This window comes from Gymnogyps californianus, chromosome 5 (genome assembly GCF_018139145.2).
Source record: "Gymnogyps californianus isolate 813 chromosome 5, ASM1813914v2, whole genome shotgun sequence".
Taxonomy (NCBI): Eukaryota; Metazoa; Chordata; class Aves; order Accipitriformes; family Cathartidae; genus Gymnogyps; species Gymnogyps californianus.
In genome coordinates this window covers 32362423-32383101 of record NC_059475.1, presented here as the reverse complement: position 1 = coordinate 32383101, position 20679 = coordinate 32362423, and the positions used below count along the sequence as shown (strand labels likewise).

At 45.3% G+C, this 20679-nt stretch overlaps 1 protein-coding gene across 1 annotated transcript in view; it reads left to right on the top strand.

Annotated features, from left to right (window-relative positions):
- Positions 1 to 15858, top strand: part of TTC9 (tetratricopeptide repeat domain 9) — a 28959-nt gene extending 13101 nt beyond the window's left edge. Inside the window, exons 2-3 of the mRNA XM_050897951.1 lie at positions 9600 to 9782; positions 14996 to 15858. Coding sequence (XP_050753908.1) covers positions 9600 to 9782; positions 14996 to 15075 — 263 coding nt within the window. The 3' untranslated portion in view covers positions 15076 to 15858. The remainder of the gene's footprint in view (positions 1 to 9599; positions 9783 to 14995) is intronic.
- Positions 15859 to 20679: the final 4821 nt, after the last annotated feature.

Here is a 20679-nt window from a genome sequence, read left to right as displayed (position 1 = left end):
GAGATTAGGAGATGCAATATGAAGATCATCTCCACCTTAAGCTCTTTATTTTGGTAGAACAAAGATTTGCTGGTACACAGCTGGGGGCAGATTTTGGCTTCAGAAAACAATTCTTGTTTGCTTGACATCTAGGTTTTAACTACTTCTTTAATATTATCATAGCTAAGAATTTTCAGTAAGCCTCTGGTTTTGATTTGAAGGACCAGTAACTGCAGGAACTGGTAGGTCAAAATACTCCTTCAAAACAGAAGCTATGAGGATCAGATGAAAAGTTTGCTGAAATTCCTTGCTTCTCAAAGCTTTGGCCCTTTGAAGGAAAACTGCAGTATTATATCACTGGATTTGTGACAAAAAAGAAGCATAAATCACCACAAACTTGCCTTAAAGTAGCTTAAGAATCATTTAGAAATAATGAACACTTATAAAGAATTGCGCTCTTGAAAATTAGAAAAGTCTGAAATATGGGAACATAAACACACAGCAAAGGCAGAAATCATTCATGCCTGCTGTTACTTAAGTGTCTGGCTAGAATGTTGCTCTGACATCTTCCAACAGGACCTTCTGATAGGAATTAGCACTAAATGGCAGCCGTTAAGGAGAACTGAGGACCGTTCATGCTCTGAGTGTTACACGACAATCAATAATTGGACTGCAGAGCTGAACAGCAATTCAAGAGTCTTCTGTCCATACCCATGCATGGTACAAGGGTACAGATAAGACATATCCCAGGTAACGTTTGCTTAAGATGTTCTTAAACACTTGCAAAGCTAGGATCCTTCACAACTTCCCCAAGCAGCCTCTTTCAATGCTTCACTCTCTTCACTGCTAGAAAGTTCTTCCTAGCTGAAATGTAAGCCCTCTTCTTACTTCCCGAGTACAAGAAGAACAGATTGTATCCTGGTTATACCCTTCTTTGCATTACAGGTTTTTTTTTTCTTTTTACATATATGAACACTGTTAGCCTATCTTCCCTCACTGTCTTCTTGAGGGCTTATATTCTGTCTTCTCTGGACCACTTGTTATTGTCAGGGTCCTCCTGTGGATTACATCCACATTTTCTTTCAAGATTGGCATCCAAAATGAGACAGAGTACTCTCACATGTCTTGCAAACTGCTTCTTTTCATACATGCTGGTGTGCATTTTTCTTCATTAACAGTATAGCCTTGTTGACTTTAGCTGGTGATCCACTTCAGTCCCCAGATCCTTTTCAGCAGAATTGCTGTCCAGCCAACTGTTGCCCTGCTGTACTTACACAGTGGTTTTTTTTTCCTGCCTAACTGTAGGACCTTGTCGAATTGCATCCTATTTTTATCAGGACACCACCAGTTTGTGGGGATCCTTTGGAATTCTAGCCCTGTCATCCAACATACGCCAGCTCCTCACATCTTGGTGTTATCTGCAAATTGACGAGGCAGTGTGCAGTCTGTCATTTAGGTCTTTATTGACAATACCAAATACCATGGGGCCTAGGACAGATCAGTGCAGAACCCTACTTAATATTGTCTTTCACTTTCTTAACAGAGTTAAGTCTATTCATTTAGACTGTGCTCCTTCAATTTGCTTAAGAAAATGTCACTAAAATTTGTCATTTGACTAGTGTAAAAGCCAAGATATGTAACATCTACTGTTTCTCCTTTATCTTCAAGACTGATCACCCTATCGCAGACTGAAGTTAAACTGATTTGTTCTGACAGCTCACATATTAGCTGTTACTTATCTCCTTGTTATCAGCCCTGTGCGCTCCAAAGGATGGCAATAGGCAGAGTTCTAGGGTCAGCTGCCAGCCACAAAAAGCCTGACACAGGCTCAGCAGCTCCTTTGAGAACTGCTAGATACCTCTTAATGTGCATGATGGTGGAAGTATCAGCATACTTCAGTCACTACTACTGTCTCTCTCTTTTCTAGAGAAGCTAATTGGAACTGTGAAGTCAGGGTCTTTCTTCTGGAAGAGGTATGAAGGACTCAGGAGCAGCAGAGAAGTGAGGGAGACCATGCTATGTATTGGAAGGAAAGCATGGCCAAAAGGCAGGATGGGGAGGAACAGTTGGTATCTCTCTATGAATTGAGAGGCAGGCTGAGAAGAAGGGGAAGGTGGCTTGGGCTCTTTTTGGGCTCTCCAAACATTTGTGGATCCACACCTCATTTAGCATTAATCCCTCCCTACAGAGAGAGACAACCTGTCATACAGTTTGGATTTTAATTTTCCACACATTTCCCCGCAAGCAGAAACATACGGGCATGTTTAGGCCTTTTTGGTACCTGGAGAGGAATAAATGAGAGCCACTGGCTGGAAAGTTGTACTGTTATTCTGATATTCCCTTTTCATCCCATTAAGGTTGTCCGGGAACTAGGAGTCAGCTGATCAGATTATTGCCAGACATTATCAAGCTGTCTATAATTAGCTTTTTATTGGTGAGAAGCCAGAAAATCCTCTTTGTTTGCAAGCTTGGACTATAGAGAAAGAAGAGAAATATTTCATGGAAGAGATTATTTGGAAACTGCAGATCCTAATTAGCATCTCAGCCTAGTAGTGAAACTGCATGCGGCATTTCTCCGAAAAAAAGATGCTTTAAACATCCTCTTTTGAGGAATGCTGGGTTGCATTCTTGAAAGGCACAGCACACACGGAGCTCAGTGCAGATATGGATGCTTTACCACCTCTGCTCTGTTCCCTTGGTGTAGGCTTCTTACATTCCCCCATGTTATGTGGCTCCTTTTAGTGCCAATCCAGATTGAATATTTAACACAGGTTAAAACATAGGTTAAAAATTGGGCTGTGCCATCCATATGTAGCCTGTGCAGTTTGCACACTCAGGATCAATAACTTCAACTTCAGAGAAATTTGGATAAGCATTCCAGTAGTCCAGATCTTTTTATGCTGTACATTAAAATTACAGTAGTTTAAGTCCAAGGTGGCTTTTAATCTAAGACAACCCTTTACATTTTCAGCATCATTTTCTGAGACACATTTTACCTGATTTATTTTAGGAGTCAATTATAATTTAAATTACTAACATATGGCTGAAATTTTCAGTCTCATGTAGTAATGGTATCCTTTTTAATTCTTCCAATGGACACTGTAAGCTCCATGTGCTTTTTGTAAACACTATTTACACAGACTGCAGCACGCAGAGATTAATGGTATATCCATTAGTGGCATGGTTAGAAGATTGCTGTCTCTTCCAAGACAAACATTTTTCCTTTTTTTCCCCTCCTGGGTTGTGGGGGTTTTTTGGGGTTTGGTTGGTTGTTGGGGTTGGTTTTTTTTTTGTTATATTCCAATAATTTTTCTTCCCAAACACTTAAATCAAACCAGAACTTACCACTATCATGTTTTCTCTTTTCTGAGGAAGAGCATCACCATGAAGGATGCCAAGTATGAGACTCTCCTAGCCTGCCCTATTATTTAGAGTCTTAAAGAGATATGAGAACAAAGCCTGTTCAACGATATATAAAGGTCTTAATCAAATGTCTGAATAAAACCCTGAAGCAGTTATATCAAAGCATCAATCCTATGTTTTCCAAAGTAGAACCAGAGCAAGAATATGCACCATCTTCCTGCAATTTAAACAGATTTTAAGCGAGCTGCTGGCTGCTATACTTAGGGTGAGATCATATCAGAAACCAAAGTATTTTGTAGAGTTTAATTGCGGTTATTTCTGGGAATGACACTGTCAGTTTGTGAAATGCACGTTGAGTTTGTAGTGGTTGGAGTACCTAGCACTTGCTAAAGAGTAATGATCCATATAGGCTGTTAAACTCCAGTGGTAGAGTCAAGAATAAATACAGTAAAGAGGGAATATCCACTTCAGGTTTAAGCAGTAATGGATTTAGCTACTTCTCTCTGCTTTGCGACCAAACAGATCAATACAGGCTGGTTTTTTCAGTCTAAGGGGTGGAAAACAAAGATCATTTGGATTCAGACCCTTTTGCATGGGTATACGAGAGTGGTTCAACCGCATGACTTACTGTTAGCTCTTGCATAGGACACCTGCTCCAGTCTCCAGGGAATATTTGCAAGGGCTAGCTTTCAGCATTGCAGGTTAGTATCCCTTGGTGAGTACACCCAGCAGAGAAAAAGATGATTCAGAGCAGGGATGTGATTGTGGTTAAGTGATCTGCTAGAGGAGCTGCTGCCATACACACCTAGGGAGACTAGTTTCCTCTGCTTGGATTTCACTGCTATAAATGCTCCTCTTGGTCCCCAGAGGAGGCTGCACTGTCTCTCTATGTCCTTAGCACCTTGTCCCAAACTCTTAACTCCACTTCTCCGCCCAGACTTTGCCTCCTCAATAGACCTCAACTCCCCACTCATATACCTCTTTCACCACCCCAACAGTTCTGTGCCTCTGTCCCCACGTGGCTCTCAGCCCCGGTCTCCTCCCCTTGCAAGCACTTGTCTCCCTGTCTTTCTGTCATAACTGAGACAGGCCATCTCAGCTTGGTTTCCACTTTCTGCTCTTCTTTTGTCCTGTGACAGTGAGCCAATAAGAGAATTTTTTTGCTCTCTAAGATTCCAAATCTCAGCTTTTTCCTAGATTGGATTGTGCCCAGGGTGGACTGAATATTCAAAGGATGTGGGTACCAAATAATTCTAAAGCATCTCTACAGAGTACCACGTGCAGTACTATACTGGTTTTATTTTCAGAAGGTTATCAGCTGGCCAGCTATAGGTTACCCCAGGGATAACAGAAGGCACCTGCTTGACACAAATGGTATCTGCCAGATTTCAGTTTGCAAAGCCAAACGATGAGAGGGCATGAGAAAAATCCAAAGACAGTCACCAGAGATCTTTAACAAGGGAAAAATAAGATACGTTTCCCTAGCCTGTTTTTCAAAAATACCTGAACAGTCTTGGCTGACATTTTCCAAAAGCAGACATCAAAGGCAGACATCGCACATGGAACATTTTAGTCCAAAAACTTAAAAAGACCAGCAAAGTTATAAGCAGCTGACTCTCTCCTACAGTGGAAGGCACGAGGCAATCTTAAAAATAGGCAGTGCTACCAGCTTACCTGGGTGATAGCAAACTGCAAACAAGACAGGAGTTTGTGAAATATGAACTTGCAACCCAAGATATTCCTGTAGGGCAAGGGCATTTTCATCTCCCGGAACAACAGCAAATGGAATTCCTGTTATGACTAACACAGTGTGCTGAGCCCAAGGAACACGCCACGGGGTAGGGATATGCTAACATTGTTTGCACAGTAATTTGGCTCACTCTCTTAAGTGTTCTGTATCACAGATAGGTCTTGAGCCTTGCCTACAGCGGGAATTTAGCCACTGGTATAAACTGTGTCTGGAGGATTGTTCTGGCATGCAGATTTACCCTTTGGTGAAAATTGCCAGGTAGGCAAGGCTCTTGATATTGTTGTTCAAAATCTCCATGTTAAAACCCATGCATCCTACTTCCAGACTTAGTTCTTAGCTCAGCCAAAATTAGAAGCCAAAAGTTTGGGCCAAACTGAGCTATTGCCATAACCTGCAGAGGTATTCACACAGAAGAGGTTTCTCTGGTAGGATGCTAACTGACAGCACTTTCAGTTGAACTTCATTTTAAGGGCTCAGAGAACAGCCATAAAAGTGAGGAAAGCTGAAAAATACCGGGTTTTTTAGTAAGAGACTCCAGTCACTTCTTTATGCAGGCTATTAAAGAGAAGATGAAGGAGTGACTTGATCAGAGTCTCAGAGTAACAGTGCAACAAGGAAATACAAGGTTTTCAGGGTAGCAAAGGTGTGGCTAGTAATTGCACCAGTGGCTATTAATTGCAGCTAAACAAAAAAAATCAGTATAGAAACATAGTGACAGTTCTTAAACAATGAAAGTAATTAACCTTTGGGAGAAAAGGGCTGTCATGGATCCTTTCTCACTGGCACTTGTCACGCCTAGATATCTTCCTGAAAGGTATTCTGGAATTCAAAGTTAATTCAGGGTGTAATAAAGTAGAATCCAAAACCCTCAACTGCTGGGATTTCAGTTACAACTTCCCACCATTGCTAACCACAACTACTGGTAAAGGTTAAATGTGTAGATGTATTTTGGCTCTACAGGTGCTTTAATCTTTGTTTTGCCTAACCTTGTGCTAAGCAGGGCCAAACAAATTAGCTCTGATGGCACAGTTACCTACTGGTACCAGATCTGTACTGCACCTCTCCAATTGTTGCAACTCATGGAACTGGCTGGCATAGATTGAGTCCACAAATTAAAACTTAGAAATCTAGGCTTAACACTCCTCTTATGAAGAAAAACAGCCAAACTTCCTGTTTCCTTGCTTAAACATCAACAGTCAGTTGGGAAGTGTGATGGACAGGGCCCCTCCATTGGAGCTGATGATAGCATTAACCTTCTCCTCCTCCCCATAGCACATTTCACCCAGCAGTTTCAAAATGGCTTATTTTACAGCAGATAGGGACTCTTCATCACCATGTGACAAACATGGTTTTAAAAATTAGGAGTTACTTATTGCTTAAGCTGACACAATAAATCAGCTGATAAATTGAGAATGATAACCAAGTATGATGGATAATCATCGCACGCTGTGGGGAAGCAGGACATCCTACATTCTGAGCTTGTGGCCGCCGGATGCTGTATTACAATGACAACAAGAGCTGCAGGGAATGGGTGACTCTAGGTTTGCATCTGCAAGTAAAGGGCACGCTTCTAATCGCCAAAGAGCTACTAGAGGTGGTGCTGGTGGGATGAAGCCCATTCAGTTTCAAGAAAGCAGGAGGAGGAGCTGGATAAACCTCTTGATTCGGTCTCTCTGAGTGAGCTCTGTTCTCAGAAGGATTCACTGGGGGCCTATTATGAACCGAGAAGGAGGGTGATGAGGTGTTTGATGTGGTAAACAAACACTCCCAGCCAGAGATGCACATGTCTGTTTAGGAAAACAACATGTTTTCAGAACAATTCTCCCCTGACTGAATTAGGTAGGAAGTACAAGGATTCCATGCCTCTTCCATTTCTGAAAACTGAATTACTAACAGCCTCAATATTTGCATTGAATCACAGTCCGTTAAGATCATTTCAGTCCACCAAGAACTGAAAGCACACACCTCTAAATATTTATAAGGGAGATAGATACTCCCTCCAGGTTCATTTCCAACAGCCGCTTCCAACGCTGGCTCTCCAAATGGCCAACTCTTCCAGCAGAACTGTTTCCTGCACATCCATCTGCTCGCTTTGTTCAGATAAACACGCGTATCTCCTGCTAGCCATGTGGTACTGACTTCTCTCTGCCACGTGCATGGTTAGTGGGGATGCCCTGCAGAATCGTTACTGTGAGTGTGAGTCACAGAAAGAACCCAGCTGGATATCTGGAAGCCCATTTGGGTTTATGAATTAGCAGGATGTGGGAGACTTTTTCTTTTCTTTTAAACCAATCCATGAAGCAAGTCCAATATGGAATTACTGAGTTAATATACATGAATAGACTGCCTGTCATTTTTCACAGAGTCATTTCTATGACTCTAACTGGAAATCCCAAGTAGCAAATGAACAGAGAGTCTGAAATCCACCCCCCCTAGTTGCTCTGAAAGGCAGTTTCACAGAACGTGAAAGGCTGGATCAGATTGGCAGCGTGCAGAAAGCTACTGCCACTGCTGTACGTGCTACTGGTCAGCAGATAAACAAAGCAATCCCGTCTCCAGGGCTGTGAAGCCAGCAGTAAATTTACACAGCCATCTTTTTAATAGCTTTGAAAAATAAAGGAAAACAAGGCACAGTCATTTCAAGCTCCATTAGAAACAGTGAGAAAAATCAATGTTTGACAAATAGGAAGGGACAAATTCTGGATAAGGAAATGCTGCTAAGCTTTTAGAAACATGTGTTTTTTAACTGGCAAGCAAATAGCAAGCGACCAGATGCCTTTGAAATACCTATGCACTTTAATGGCAGGAGCTGTTAAAATATATTGAGAGTCTATCATTAAAGCAAATGGGACAAAGCTCTCGTTCGTAATTACTGCGTCACTCAACCAAATGTACCAGCAGTGGGGCTAGTTCTGCAGTCCTTGCTCAAAACATTTGTACCATCCATTCGCTACTGGTAAAAGCCTGTTTATGATTGTTCCCAGTTAGCTATTTAAGCTTTGAACATGTACTTGGGTTAGGAATGTATTCTGTCCATGTTAACTGATCATAGACTCGGACTAATTTAGGTTGGAAGGAATCTCTGGAGGTCATCTAGCCAACCTCCTGCTCATGAAATGTAAAGTGAGATACAGAGAGGGTGCAGGGCTTACTTTAGGGGTGCAGGGGAAGGGGATCAAGAACTGTATCATATTCCTGACCAAGCATCCTATCGTCTCAGCTGCAGGCTGCAGTTACCATGCAAAAAATGAAGTCTGCCTGTTCATTGGTGACACCTGAACTGGGACAACTTGGATTTCCAGGAGCAGTGAGTCTCCTTGCCAGAGACACACTGAGTAACACCACCTGCCATGGGAAATTTCTCTCCATGCCCTGGCACTTGACGCTGCCAGCCTCTGAACTGATCCTTGCAGCGGCATCCTGCCGTCCTTCCCCCTTCCCCAAATTGTGTCATTCCCAAAGTTGCCTTGGGTTGCAGCACCAGGTGGGCTTGCGGACAGCACAACTTTCTTCATTGCCCCAAAGACTGTGACTGCACCATGTCCTGTTCTTGTCAGTGTTCCCCAAACCATTCTCAATGCCCAATACGCCTAATGAAGTTTAGCCCACCAGAGTAAGCACTACAGTAAGCCACGAACAGGGCTGTAAAGCATGCCTCAGGGATCTCCCCCTTTCCTCTTTATTTCACTCCTAGTTGGGGGAAACTCACTGTGGGGATTTTCTTCAGTTCCTTGACATTTTTGCAACAATTGTCCTTCAGCACACAGAGTCCTCAGCATGCTTTTCTTCACTGTGTTTACCTTTTCCTTTAGGAAGTCAGCAAAACTGACCTCTCGGGATGAACTTGTGTTGCAGTACTTTGCAGAAAGCACACAGCGCAGCACATTTGTTCCCTGTACTACAACTCCAGGTGTCTCTGGTTTGCTAGCAGCACATTCCAACAGAGCAGAGCCCCTTGTTTCCTATAGCAAAACTCCATACAGGACCTCCTGGATAAAAGGCAATTACAGATTATTTGTAAATCTAACAGCCTTGGATTAAGCCAAATACAAAATTTGATCCAATTTAGTCCCTTTTTTCCTTGTCAGATAACTGTTTGACTGCCATTTTGTACCTTCCTGAGCTCCAGCCCTCAGTCTGAGAAGCGATTTTACTACAAATTAAGCCAGTTGCTGCCATGAGACTGTACGGCGTTCCTGCTCTGCTGAGGGATGTTTATGTTCTCCCTCTCTCCCCCTGCCCCCCCCCCCCCCCCGCCCCCGCCCGGAGCAAACACAATCCCTTCACTTTGCAATGCCAAAAATAGAAGCATTGGTATCTCAATTGCGAACAATCGGGTTTGGCAAACAATCCATATGACTGCACCCTTTCTGAATCACAGGTCTGAGTCATTTCCCTCACCTAAGCTGCTCTCTTTCCCCATGCAGATTGCAGGAGCAGGGAGAAATACGGCACTAATGTTCTCCTGTCTGTCTGTCTGTCTCCCCATCATCCCCATCCCCTGCAGCCTGCCTGCTCCAGGCCGAGCTGGTGAATTACGAGCGAGTCAAGGAGTACTGCCTCAAAGTGCTTCAGAAAGAAGGTGAGAACTTCAAGGCGCTCTATCGATCGGGAGTGGCATTTTACCACCTGGGTGACTTCAACAAGGCCCTCTACTACCTGAAAGAGGCAAGATCCCGCCAGCCGACAGGTATGGGGGGGGGGGAGCGGGGACATGGCTTTGCATTGAGCGCTTTTGCATTTCTTTTCACGAGACTTAGTCTGTCCCTGACTTGATTGCGTTGATTTCCACAGGGATGAGCATGACTCACTGTATCCTTAGCTGTACTCCCCCTTCAAGCACTCGCATAGTGCAGCAAGGTTGCAGTGCCCAAAGATTAACCACTGCCGAGGCTGCAGCACAACCTGGAAGATGACAGTATTGCTGGAATGCCGTCTGTGTGGAGGGGATCCTGTCTCTCTTTCCATCTCTAGTTTATTTTTGAAGAAGAAAGCAGGATGGGGAAGAGTGTGTCCCAACCATTGCATTTTCTGACTTTTTGACAAAAAGCTTTTTCCCCTTAGCAAAGCCAGGAGACTATTTGTAATCCTCAATAGCCATGCCTTCCACCATCTCAGTAAAGGGTTAGTATTCTACTTTGATCAGAGAGACAGACATTTACTCACAAAGCATTCAACAGGATGCTTCAACTTTTGCCGTGAAATCAGCCACTTGCCTGCTCAGGTATCTGTCATCCATGTGTCAAAACCCAACAATTCATTTTGGGACAGCAAAGAAGTTATATATTCAAACAACTTTTAGCCTTGCCAGAGCAACCACCTTTATGCTAACCTACCCAAATAGTAGTATTCTAAATTCAAATAGTAGTATTCTAAATTCAAATAGTAATAGGGAGATAAAACCACACTATGGTTTAAACCATTTCTGTTAAAAGAAAGGAATTTTGTAATACTCAAAGAAAAATTAAAGGATCACAAGAAAGCAAAATGGAAGCCATGTGCAAAGAAAACCCCACAGAGCAGCTCTTCCACCTGAACCTGAGAGGGAAGAGTGAGAACTGAGCATGAAACAGGAGTGAGCCTGGCAGAGCACAGTGGAGCTGATGTTCATTGAACTAGAGGAGGCAAGGGAGGCTGTCAGAGCTGGCTGTGCTTGGTGTCCTACAGGCATTGGCCCTGCAGGGCTCCTGCGGTGGCTGTGCCCGGGAGGAGCACCAGGGAGGGTGCGCTTAAGGGTGTGCTGGGATCTCCTTCCTCTTCCACCTCCCATAAGGGTGCCCGGTCCCATCTGCCGCGCTTGGCCATGGGCTCCGGGCAGTCTGACAGCACAGCTGTGCACCCCACACTCCCTGAGCAAATGTGCTTAAAAGCTCAGTTTAGCCTATTTTAGTTTACAGTGTGCCCTTCTGCTTTCAGCCCTTGCCAGAACCAGGAAATGGAGAAGCCTATGCAAGAGAAAAATAGTCAGTGGAAAGTAAGAAGTTATCCTAACCTTGAGGTTCTGACTAGGCTCAGATGTGAAAAAGTCCTTTTAGCTGAACCACTTTGCTCCCATTTTTAAAATATGTATTTCTGTGCTCCCCCACCCCCCGTGATACTATTTATTTAGTATCCCTCATTGCTTCTTGAAATAAATACTAATTTATTCAACAGCAACAGCTTCAAATACCACAGCTTGCTGCAAAAACATACCAGAAAGTGTCCCCAAAGGCCCTTAATGTATACAAAAAACAGTTCTGGCCTTCAGCTCTGCATCAGAGACTCTTCCCTGTTATTGTTACACCATTCAAGGCCATTGTTCCACTTCTTTATTTATGATTATGGAAAACTTGAAGGGTATTCAGGGGGAAAGAAGTGAATACATACAGTAAGAAAGGATGTGGCTGTTAGAACACAGCCATAGGAATCAGGTAACACTATCAAGAATTATTATGTGACCTGGAATAAGTCAGTGTCTCCACTTTCATTGTCTCCATCTGCAAAATGCAATTGTTTTTCTTTATCTGAAGTTTCACTAGGCTCACTGGTAAAAGCACTTGGTTATTATTACAGTCATGTTCTGTGTGGGTTTTTTTTCTAATAAGGAATGTTTTTGGCACAAATCACTGGCAGTTATTCTCTTTGGTGGGGGAGATTTTAAATGGTAAAGAGGAATTAGCTAGCAAAGGGGTTTACTGTTCTAAAGGGCTGTCAGCACAGCAAATCCCTTATGGCTATTTACTGTCTGTCAAGGGTGAAGGTTGGGTTTGGCCTGATTTCTTACGCTACCTCCAAACAAAAATCACAAAGGCAGATGGAAATAACACAAGATAATTGTATAACCCTCCCTACTAAGGGAGAAGGAAGCTGCTGTTAAGTTGTGCAAAGCATACATGCAGCCCTCCCTGAACTCTGTGTCCAGAGTCTGGTGCAGCATGGGCAGCCAGACATACACCTTACCTTCAAGCTTTGTTCAGTTCTTACCCACTGGTGGGGCCACATCATCAAGGTACATACTGACTGGGATTGAGACCGGACCATCAGCTGGCCTGGTAATATCAAACACCCGCAGTTAGTCTCTGCTGGCCCTGCACTGAAACCTCATGTTCAGACATCGTGTGGACTGCACGTACAAGCCAGGTTTCCCATGCTGCGTGGAGCAGGCTCACGGCTGAGCTCAGGAGCTGCCTTCCTGAACCCCTGTGACTCAGAAGTCCTGGGAACAAAACCCAGGCCACGGTGTCTGCACAGCAGATAAGCAGCTGGGCTCTGAAGCTACAGGGAGAAGCAGAAATGACCTTTAAAACAGCAGGAGGCCACTCTGCACAAGGACACAGGGACAGTCCTAAGAGTGAGAAGACATGTTCCTGTTGCAGCTTTGCCAGCATCTCTTTGTATGGGTCTGACCCCTCATCTGAGTTGTCCTTACCTGTTATTTCCACATCAGCAGAAGGGGATTGCTTCTTCCTCACTGAGAGATTAGAGTCTTCTCTTCATTAACATTTACATGTAGCTTTGAAATACTGCTGCAGGCAGAGCTAGTATGGTGCAATACTATTTGATGGAAAAGACCTGACAAAGACTAGGCTCTACTTCTGTAAACAGAGTGCTGCTCTCATTATTTCTCTTTGGTAAAATAGTGGCCCTCAAAAAGTAAGCAAAACATGCCAAAACCTGCCCGGGAGATTTGTAACTAGCTCGCAATGGGAGTATCTCCCGCCCTCTATCAGGCTACACCTTATTTTGCCCCTGGCTTCCCAGGCGTGTGGAAATCTCCCAGGTGAGTGAAGCTGTGCCATCAGCAGCTAGCTACCTTACCCACAAGCCAAAGGGAGCTGGCAACCTTTCATCGCCCAGTTATGCACTGAACCCACCTCCGGCCCCTCAGCCAAGCATCGACTCCCTGCAGGCCCAGGCAGGTGTGATTTCCTAACATGCCTACGCAGTTATCACTTATCACCTGCACCAGGCAGACGTTCAAAGTGTGAACCTCAGCAGCAGGGATGTGTACACAGACCAGAGTCCATCAAAGCCTAGAAGGGCACAGAGTAGAGAGATTGCAGTGAGGTGCAGGCAGCACAGCAGGACTCTGGCCTGGCTGTGTGCCCTGCCTTCACACTGCTGGGAGTGAGTTAGCCACCAGCCTGCCACGTGCACTGATTTTATTTTAGCCCTAAAATTGAGGGCTACCGCCTCAACTGAATTTCTTCACTCCAGGAGGGTGCACAACTAAAACCAATTCTGTTTTTAGAAAAGCTGCTTTAAAATTTGCTGGGCTGGTATGAAATGCTAATGCATGAACAGCCCAGGATGCTGGTGCACCTTGTCTAACACAAGCAACAGCAGAACTTCTTGGCTCATTAAGAATACCCCAAACTGGGCAAGTAACTTAATCACTGAATCCCACCCTCTGGACTGACTAGGATGATGCAGCTGGACCTGCAGAAGACTCAGTAGGGAAACCCACCTCACCAGAGACAGCTTGAGGAGTCACAACAGCATTGCCACAGCCCACTGGTACCCCATGGCATGTTTGCGGAGAGCTCTGTGTGAGGGGAAGCCAATCCGTCTCCCACTGTTTCAGCTCTGGCTGTGGGCACAACAGAGATGTCCCCTTCTCATGTTTAAAGGGGACTTTGCACCCACAACTGCTTTGGTGGGTACAATACCCGCACTTGCTAGTGCTGGATGTGTTACCAGTAATTTGTTCATCTCTTTGAAAGCTCAAGCACTTCTCATTTCCCTAGCTGGTGTGGAGCACATTGCTGTTTGGATGAGGAGGAGACAAGATTGCCCTCTGACTGTGGACTGCACTGCACTTCAGATTGGTTTCTGAGAATCTAATAATTTAAATGGACTAAGCTGGCCCTGGTTGGCTGTCTGAGTAAGGCTGTGAGCAAAGAAAGAACCGTTTTTCAATCCATACATAAGTGAAAGTGGCTATTTTTTTGCTTGCTTGCTTGGATCTGATACCACATGGCTTTTGTCACTATGTGGGTGCCATGTGCGTGGGAAGTCACCCTCATGATAGTAAATCAACATGATTTGAGAAAGGATTGACCATGACTGCAGAATCATGGGGCCTGTCTGGAGACACATACTTGTTTAGATCAACCTGTGCTTCGGAGTGAACAGGTTCCCTCATTGCTGAGGCCAGGAGGTAAAACAAAACTCCCATGTTTTGTGTGCTGTGTTGATGCACTGAAATACTGGAAGGAAAAAGAGGGCTCAGCTTAGCACCTGCACAGTGCTGGGACCTCACAGCTCTCTACAGGGATGAATCAGTGGTTCTCTGGCCCTAGGAACTTCATTAGACAGGATAGACAAGGCAGTATGCAGCAGCATACAGCATATGACAAAAATGCAGATAGAGTGTCATGGTGGAAGGACTTCCTAATATGAAATTTAAGGAAAGCAGGTGTACAAAGAGAATGCAAAAGATGCTCTTCCCAATTCAACTCATCATGGAAAAATGTGAGAAGAGTGAAATAGGCTGTAAAAGGAATAGGAGGGCAAAAAGGCAGAGCATAACTGTACGCAAAATGCCTTTAGGGGCTTGCATGCAGGCACTGAGGGAAGGGAAGCCAATGAAGGTGCCGTTCCACAAGAACAGGCAAGGATGACCTGGATAGTTTCAACTGTGTGATTTCAACTGTGCTGACCAAGAGTGATCAGAGAGAAGGTAAAAACTAGCTGAGGCAAGATTGTGAGCAACAGGGATGGTGAGCACAAATCAGACCAGGTTCTCCAAAACCAAAGCTGCGGGGTTTGGTTCAGAGCCCCTTCCAACTGATGCTGTTCTGCAGGCAGCGCTGGAGCCATGTTGCTCCCCAGGCGATGCACCAAGGATGAAGGTGCGGTGTGTCTGTCTTCCACAGGGAGTTGTAACCACCGTACGTGTATGTGTATGCTCTTTCCCTGCAGATACCAATGTCATACGATATATCCAGCTGACAGAGATGAAGCTCAGCAGGTGTTCCCAGAGAGAGAAAGAAGCCTTGTGAAAATGAAGCCACTTCAGCTGAAGTGCCCAAGGGGGGACAATTCCTTCCTAGAAGCTCATTTGGTGGATTTTCCTGTTTGCTCTGCCTCATCCTCATCTCCTCCTCCATCCACTCTCCCTTGCTCTTCATTGAATCCCAGTTTTGAAAAAAAAGAGACTTAGATGCTGGATATGGCTGCTTGCCAACCGTGGTAATACCCCTTCCCCGTGGCAGGAGAGCACAACGGCTACAGCCAGCCTTGTTCCAAGACAGTATCACACACCTGGAGCAGGCAATGCTGGGGACCTTTCTGGTCCTGAGCTGACTGCCTATTACCTATGAGGGAAGCAACCCCCAGAACAACGACTTCCTGACCAGGCAAGTCGGAGACCAGCAGTTTCTGCTCTGAGTGATCACTGGAGCTTGGAAGAGCTAAGAAACCAAGAGAGCCGCTGGTCATTTCACAGGGGATAGCAAATGCCTTTTTACCATCAGTTCCCTCTGCCTGCTTCTCCAGTGTGTGTTATCGGTCTCCAGTGAGAGCTCACATGCTCCCAGTCTAATGCCAGTGAAAACTGTTTCTAAACATCCTTTTAATGAAAGCACAGAGCACCCTACAAACCCCCCGCAGAGCTGTCCCGGTGCCAGAGGAGAAGGCTGTGGGCTACCACAGAATGCTGAACGGACTGTGAAAGCATGGTGTACAGTGTGAGGGAAAAACTGTGAAATAATTCATTAAAGGCAAATAAAAATTATTAATAGGCAACAAGTCCAGGCATTGCTTTTCGAAGGGACCTCTTGGGTTCCCCGTCTCCAGACAGACAACATTGTCTAGTGGGGGGCAGCATGGGGTGGGGAACAAGGGACGTCTCCATCCTTATCTTGGCTCTGCCAATGCCTTGCTGTGTGATCTTGGGCAAGTCACTTAGCCTCTCTGTGCCTCGGTTTCCCCATCTGTACACTGGGGATAATAATACTTCCCTACCTCGCAGGGGTGTTGTGAGGATGTATTAGTTAATGTCTGTAAGTAACAGTATAGTGATGTACAGTGCTAAGTATCATTAGTACATTGGATTGAGGTCTTGATTCTCCCGCCTTGTGTTGGTGCTTCCTGTGTCCTCTTTTTTCTTTTGTAGGAGAACATGGTGCTGACAAACAGGGCAGGACCAACAGCTTTGGAGCCTATTTCAGCAGCCCATAGGGCCTGTTTAGACCTCCTCCAATCACTTCTAAGAGCTCAGGCTCCTTGGCTCAAGGGTCCTTTTCTGAAACTGCCAGTAATGGGATCAGTAAGTGCCACAAACACATTTCCAGTGTGACTGCCCCATCAGTGGCCCACAGGGACCTGCTCCCAGTTGCAGGATGTACATGAGTGGTTTCATCCTATGGTGGTCAGTGTGAAGTGAGTGTACCCAGAGATACTTCACTCGGCCCTCAGCTGAAACATGGAAACTGAAACACAGAGAGCTGAACAGACAAAGTTCAGCCAAGTGCTGTATGCTTTGGTCCCAGCAGATGTGGTGTCTGCAGACAGTTGGCTACGGCATCCCACATTCCAGCTGTGGTATCTCGCCACATTTTGCTCTAGCCAAAATTTGAAAGAGTTGATACAGAAACATCAAGAGAAAAGGCAAATCTCTATCATTGTCTCTGAAAAAACTGAAGTCGTATTCTTTAGTTCAGGGACACATCCAGCCCACATTGGGGGTGGGGAAGAGACCATCTTAAAGTGGCATATAAGTCTCTGAGATAAGGTGGACCTACATCAGTTGTGTGAAACTTATATTACCTGGGATGGCACCAGAAGTTCATGTTCCTCAGGTGGGTGGTGGAAAGCAGCTGCTTCCCAAAATTGGGAACACTGTGTGCAGCTACTGTGAACGAAAGGGCTGCGTCCTGCAGGCAGCACAGTCACCTTCTTCAGATGGCCCATGGTTCATACATCTGTGCCAGAAATAGCAAGCACCTCTGCCCACCACGACGCATGTCTAAGTAATAAATGAGGCTACAGCTGCTGCTAGGAGAACCGTTGAGTTAAAGACAAAGAGGACATGAGGGAAATTCCGTAGGTGATTGTTAGCTAACTAGACCAGAAAAAAAAGGTTAGGCAGAGGTGTGCTTGGGTGCATGTAAGGTGTACCTGGTATTGTATAAAACACAGAGCTAATAAGATTCCGGTTCTCAGGTGCATGCAGTCCTCCATATCCTAAATACATCGCAGCACGCAGCAAATTCAAATAGAGGTGACTCCCCCCTACTTCATATTGCTCATGACAGTTCATCCCACAGCTGCGTGTCTCTTCACTAGGAGTGAAATGAGGATTCATCCTGCAGGCCATGCAGGAGGAGAGGACACCACCTACACAAACAGTCTCTGCCCCAGGAAAGCTCAGGCAAGCTGAGGCAGGCTTGTTACTCATGACCTTAATGTAAGAGAAAGGGCATTTTCCAGTCACTGGAGATGTAGGTCCATGGACTGTCACTTTGGAAGCAATTTTAGCCCTCGCAATGGCTTCACTGACATACTGTCACTGCATCAGTCCCATGTATACATTAGTATAAAAAGGGCACAGCAGACTCCAAATTACAGTCTCCTCAGTTCTCAGCCTCTTTCCCTCCAGGAGCACTGCAAAGTGTGGTGGAAAGAGGGAAGTTTGTGAATGTGCATATGAAAAAGATCTCAGAGAGCCTCCAGGTGCTACACAACAACCTACTTACTGCAGAAAATGGTTGTTACGTACCTTGATACTCAGAGTACCTGCAAGCAGTGCACACTCACACCAGGAGCTGGAAGAAGGAAGTTACCAAAGAGAAAACAGAGTCAGGGACTGTTTTGCCAGCTATGTAGCATCTGTATGTTTCTGCAGTGACACAGAGCTTGAGAGAAACATGGACAAAATTCCAGGTGGGGGCCCTCCACATGTCAAGGAGAGAGACAGCAGCAATGCCACCAAAGCCAACAGAGCTCCTGTGGACTACACTCTCCCCATAGCAGCCAGCTCTGCCTTGCAGTATCAAACATCCCAGCAGAGTTTGCAGTCTAATTGGAAAGATGTGCAGACACATCACCACTTCTACTGCATGTGTCAGCGGAGTAGGGAAGAGCCTTGGAAACTTCCTAAAAGGCTTTTCTTTCTGCAGATAGAAAGAGAAGGCATATTTGACATCCAGCACATCAAGGGGCTCTTCAGCTTTAGAGGAGCAAGGCCCTAAAAGACCATGGGCAAGTTTATCTCCTGGCCACCGCTGAATTTAAGAATACCAAGGGAGAAACTTGTGGTTTTGTCCAAGAACTGCCTTAACAGGAAACAGAAGAGTGAAATAAGGATTGGCCATAAAGGGGAGAACCTAGTATCAAGCCCCCAAGAAAGAGGTCTATGTATACAACAAGACCCTCCAGAGTTCATAGTTAAATAGTTACACACCTTTTCCAGCGAGCAGTCCTTAACAACCAGATGTGGAGGTGTGGGCAGAGGCCACCCAATCCCACCCAAGTTAACCAACCATTGCTGTAGGGAGTTGGAGAGACAGAGAAGGACACTCTGTTGGAGGCGGTCATGTCCACTACAAGTTGATGGTATTTTTCTGTGGAGCAGTCAAATGGCAATGTGGGAATACACATCCTGGAAGCCAAAACAAGCAAACAAGACTTTAGCTCAGCCAGGTGGTATACGCGTATGTCCTCAACATGCGGTAGGACATAGGGCAATGAACACAGGCCCCTCCACGTACCCAGCAGGGCTAAAATGTCTCCAGTGCAATGGGAAGTGAGCCCATTCACCCATCACACGTGAAAACAGCAGGAAGAAAATGGCAGATGACAGGCAGAGCAGTAGGAAAGCTGACAGCAAGCAGGAACTGAGGTTGAAATGAGCAAGGGATGAGCCGATCATGGGATGCAAAATACAAGCCAAACCCAGGTTCGTGGGCAGAATGGGAATTGAACTAGAAAAAACCTGACCAAAGGCTTAGCCACATTATTTGCAGTTCATAACAAGATCCAGTTTTAATTGGCAGGATACACAGCAGGAAAAAAGGCAGTAAGATTAGAGGTTATTTTCCAGCTGGAGGGGGCAAAAGAGGGGGAGGCTTCCTTCCTCCAGCACAATCATTTTTGAAAGTGTGAGGAGAAGACAAACACATGCTGGCTGCAGAATTTTTCCAAATATGTGTTAACCGTTGCAGTTGGTAAAAGTGGCCTGGACAGGGTGGAGAAATCTTCATTTAAATTCAGAAGAGGGTATGACTGGTTTCCAGAACTGGCAGGAAGGTAAAGGTCTGGCTATTCTTGCTTGCTAGTGAACGCAGGAGCCCGTAAGATGAAGAGGAGGATCTTGACTGCAGAGCAACCCCCTTAGCTGTGCATCTCTGTTTTTCTTTCCCAGAATTTCTCTGCAAGTTTCATCTGTGTAAATGTTCTCCCCAAACTACAACCCAGCAGACCCAGCAGCGGCTGTGTTCTCGTGATGCTTCACGTGAGATCTCCAGAGGTTTTGTCTGCATTGTTTTCTTTATGCTCAACCCCTTGATGATACCCTTTCTCTTTTCTTTTTCCAAGGGGCAGGAGAAGGGAAGGGGGAGGGTATGCAGTGGGCAAAGGGGAAATCAAACCAAATTCACACAGGACCTGCTGACTACCCCTCTTCTCTGCTCATTTATTCACCTTTCCTTGTGCACCCTGAAGCAGACTGATGTTCCTCCCAAGTTTCTACTGCGAAACTCCTTGCTTTGTGCAGTAGTTTAGAGGCTTGGGCAGGGGTTACTTAAATAAGGAGGAACAGTGGTGGGCCAATGTGCCACCCAGATGGGATGCTTGGGAGGGTGCAGTAAATTATCAGGTTCCTTAATACTATCCATGGGTTCGCATAACCAATTAGTAGGACTTTGTATCGCTGCAGCTGGTATGAGATGGTTTCCAGAGATTGTTCTGAGTGGATCTTCTTAGGAGTTCCTCTGTTACTGAGTGCTGCAGGCTATACTACCACACCAACAACAGCCTCGATGCTGCCTCAGTGAAGGTGATGAAAAGACAAGACACCCTCCTGGCTCCTCTCACAGCTACAATCGAAGGAAGGTAAATTCATGGATACTTGATAAGAACATGAGAGGAAACCTGTGGCAATATGTGACTTTGAGGCAGTCAGCAGCCTGTGAGGTGGAAGGGGGTTTAAGTGGTCCCACAGATGTAGGGAGGGGAAAAAAACCTCTCTTTTGCTTCCCAGAGACAGATGCTCCTCTGTCACAGCAAGGGGCCAGCTCAAACTCTGTTCAGCCCAGAGAGCTGTGCCTACAGCAACTGTTTCCAGTAGCAGTTGTGGTGGGAATGAGGAAATAAATAGACCGTTGTAGTGCCCAGGAAATTACCTTGTTACCCTACTTTCATGCTCACTCCTTATCCTATGGAAAGCATCTGTGGTGTTACATGGACAGATAAGGGGGCATGTATGGCACTATTCAACCATGGCAGTGGCGAATGAAGCTGCTCTCCAAGAGAGGCTGACTTCACAGGCCCTACCCACAGACTTTCTCCTTCCTTCATCGCCAGCCAAGTTTTATAAATAGCAGCAGCTCTGCAAAACTAAACCTTCCACAACTTTTGTTTCCTTCCAGAGGGCTCCCCTTCAC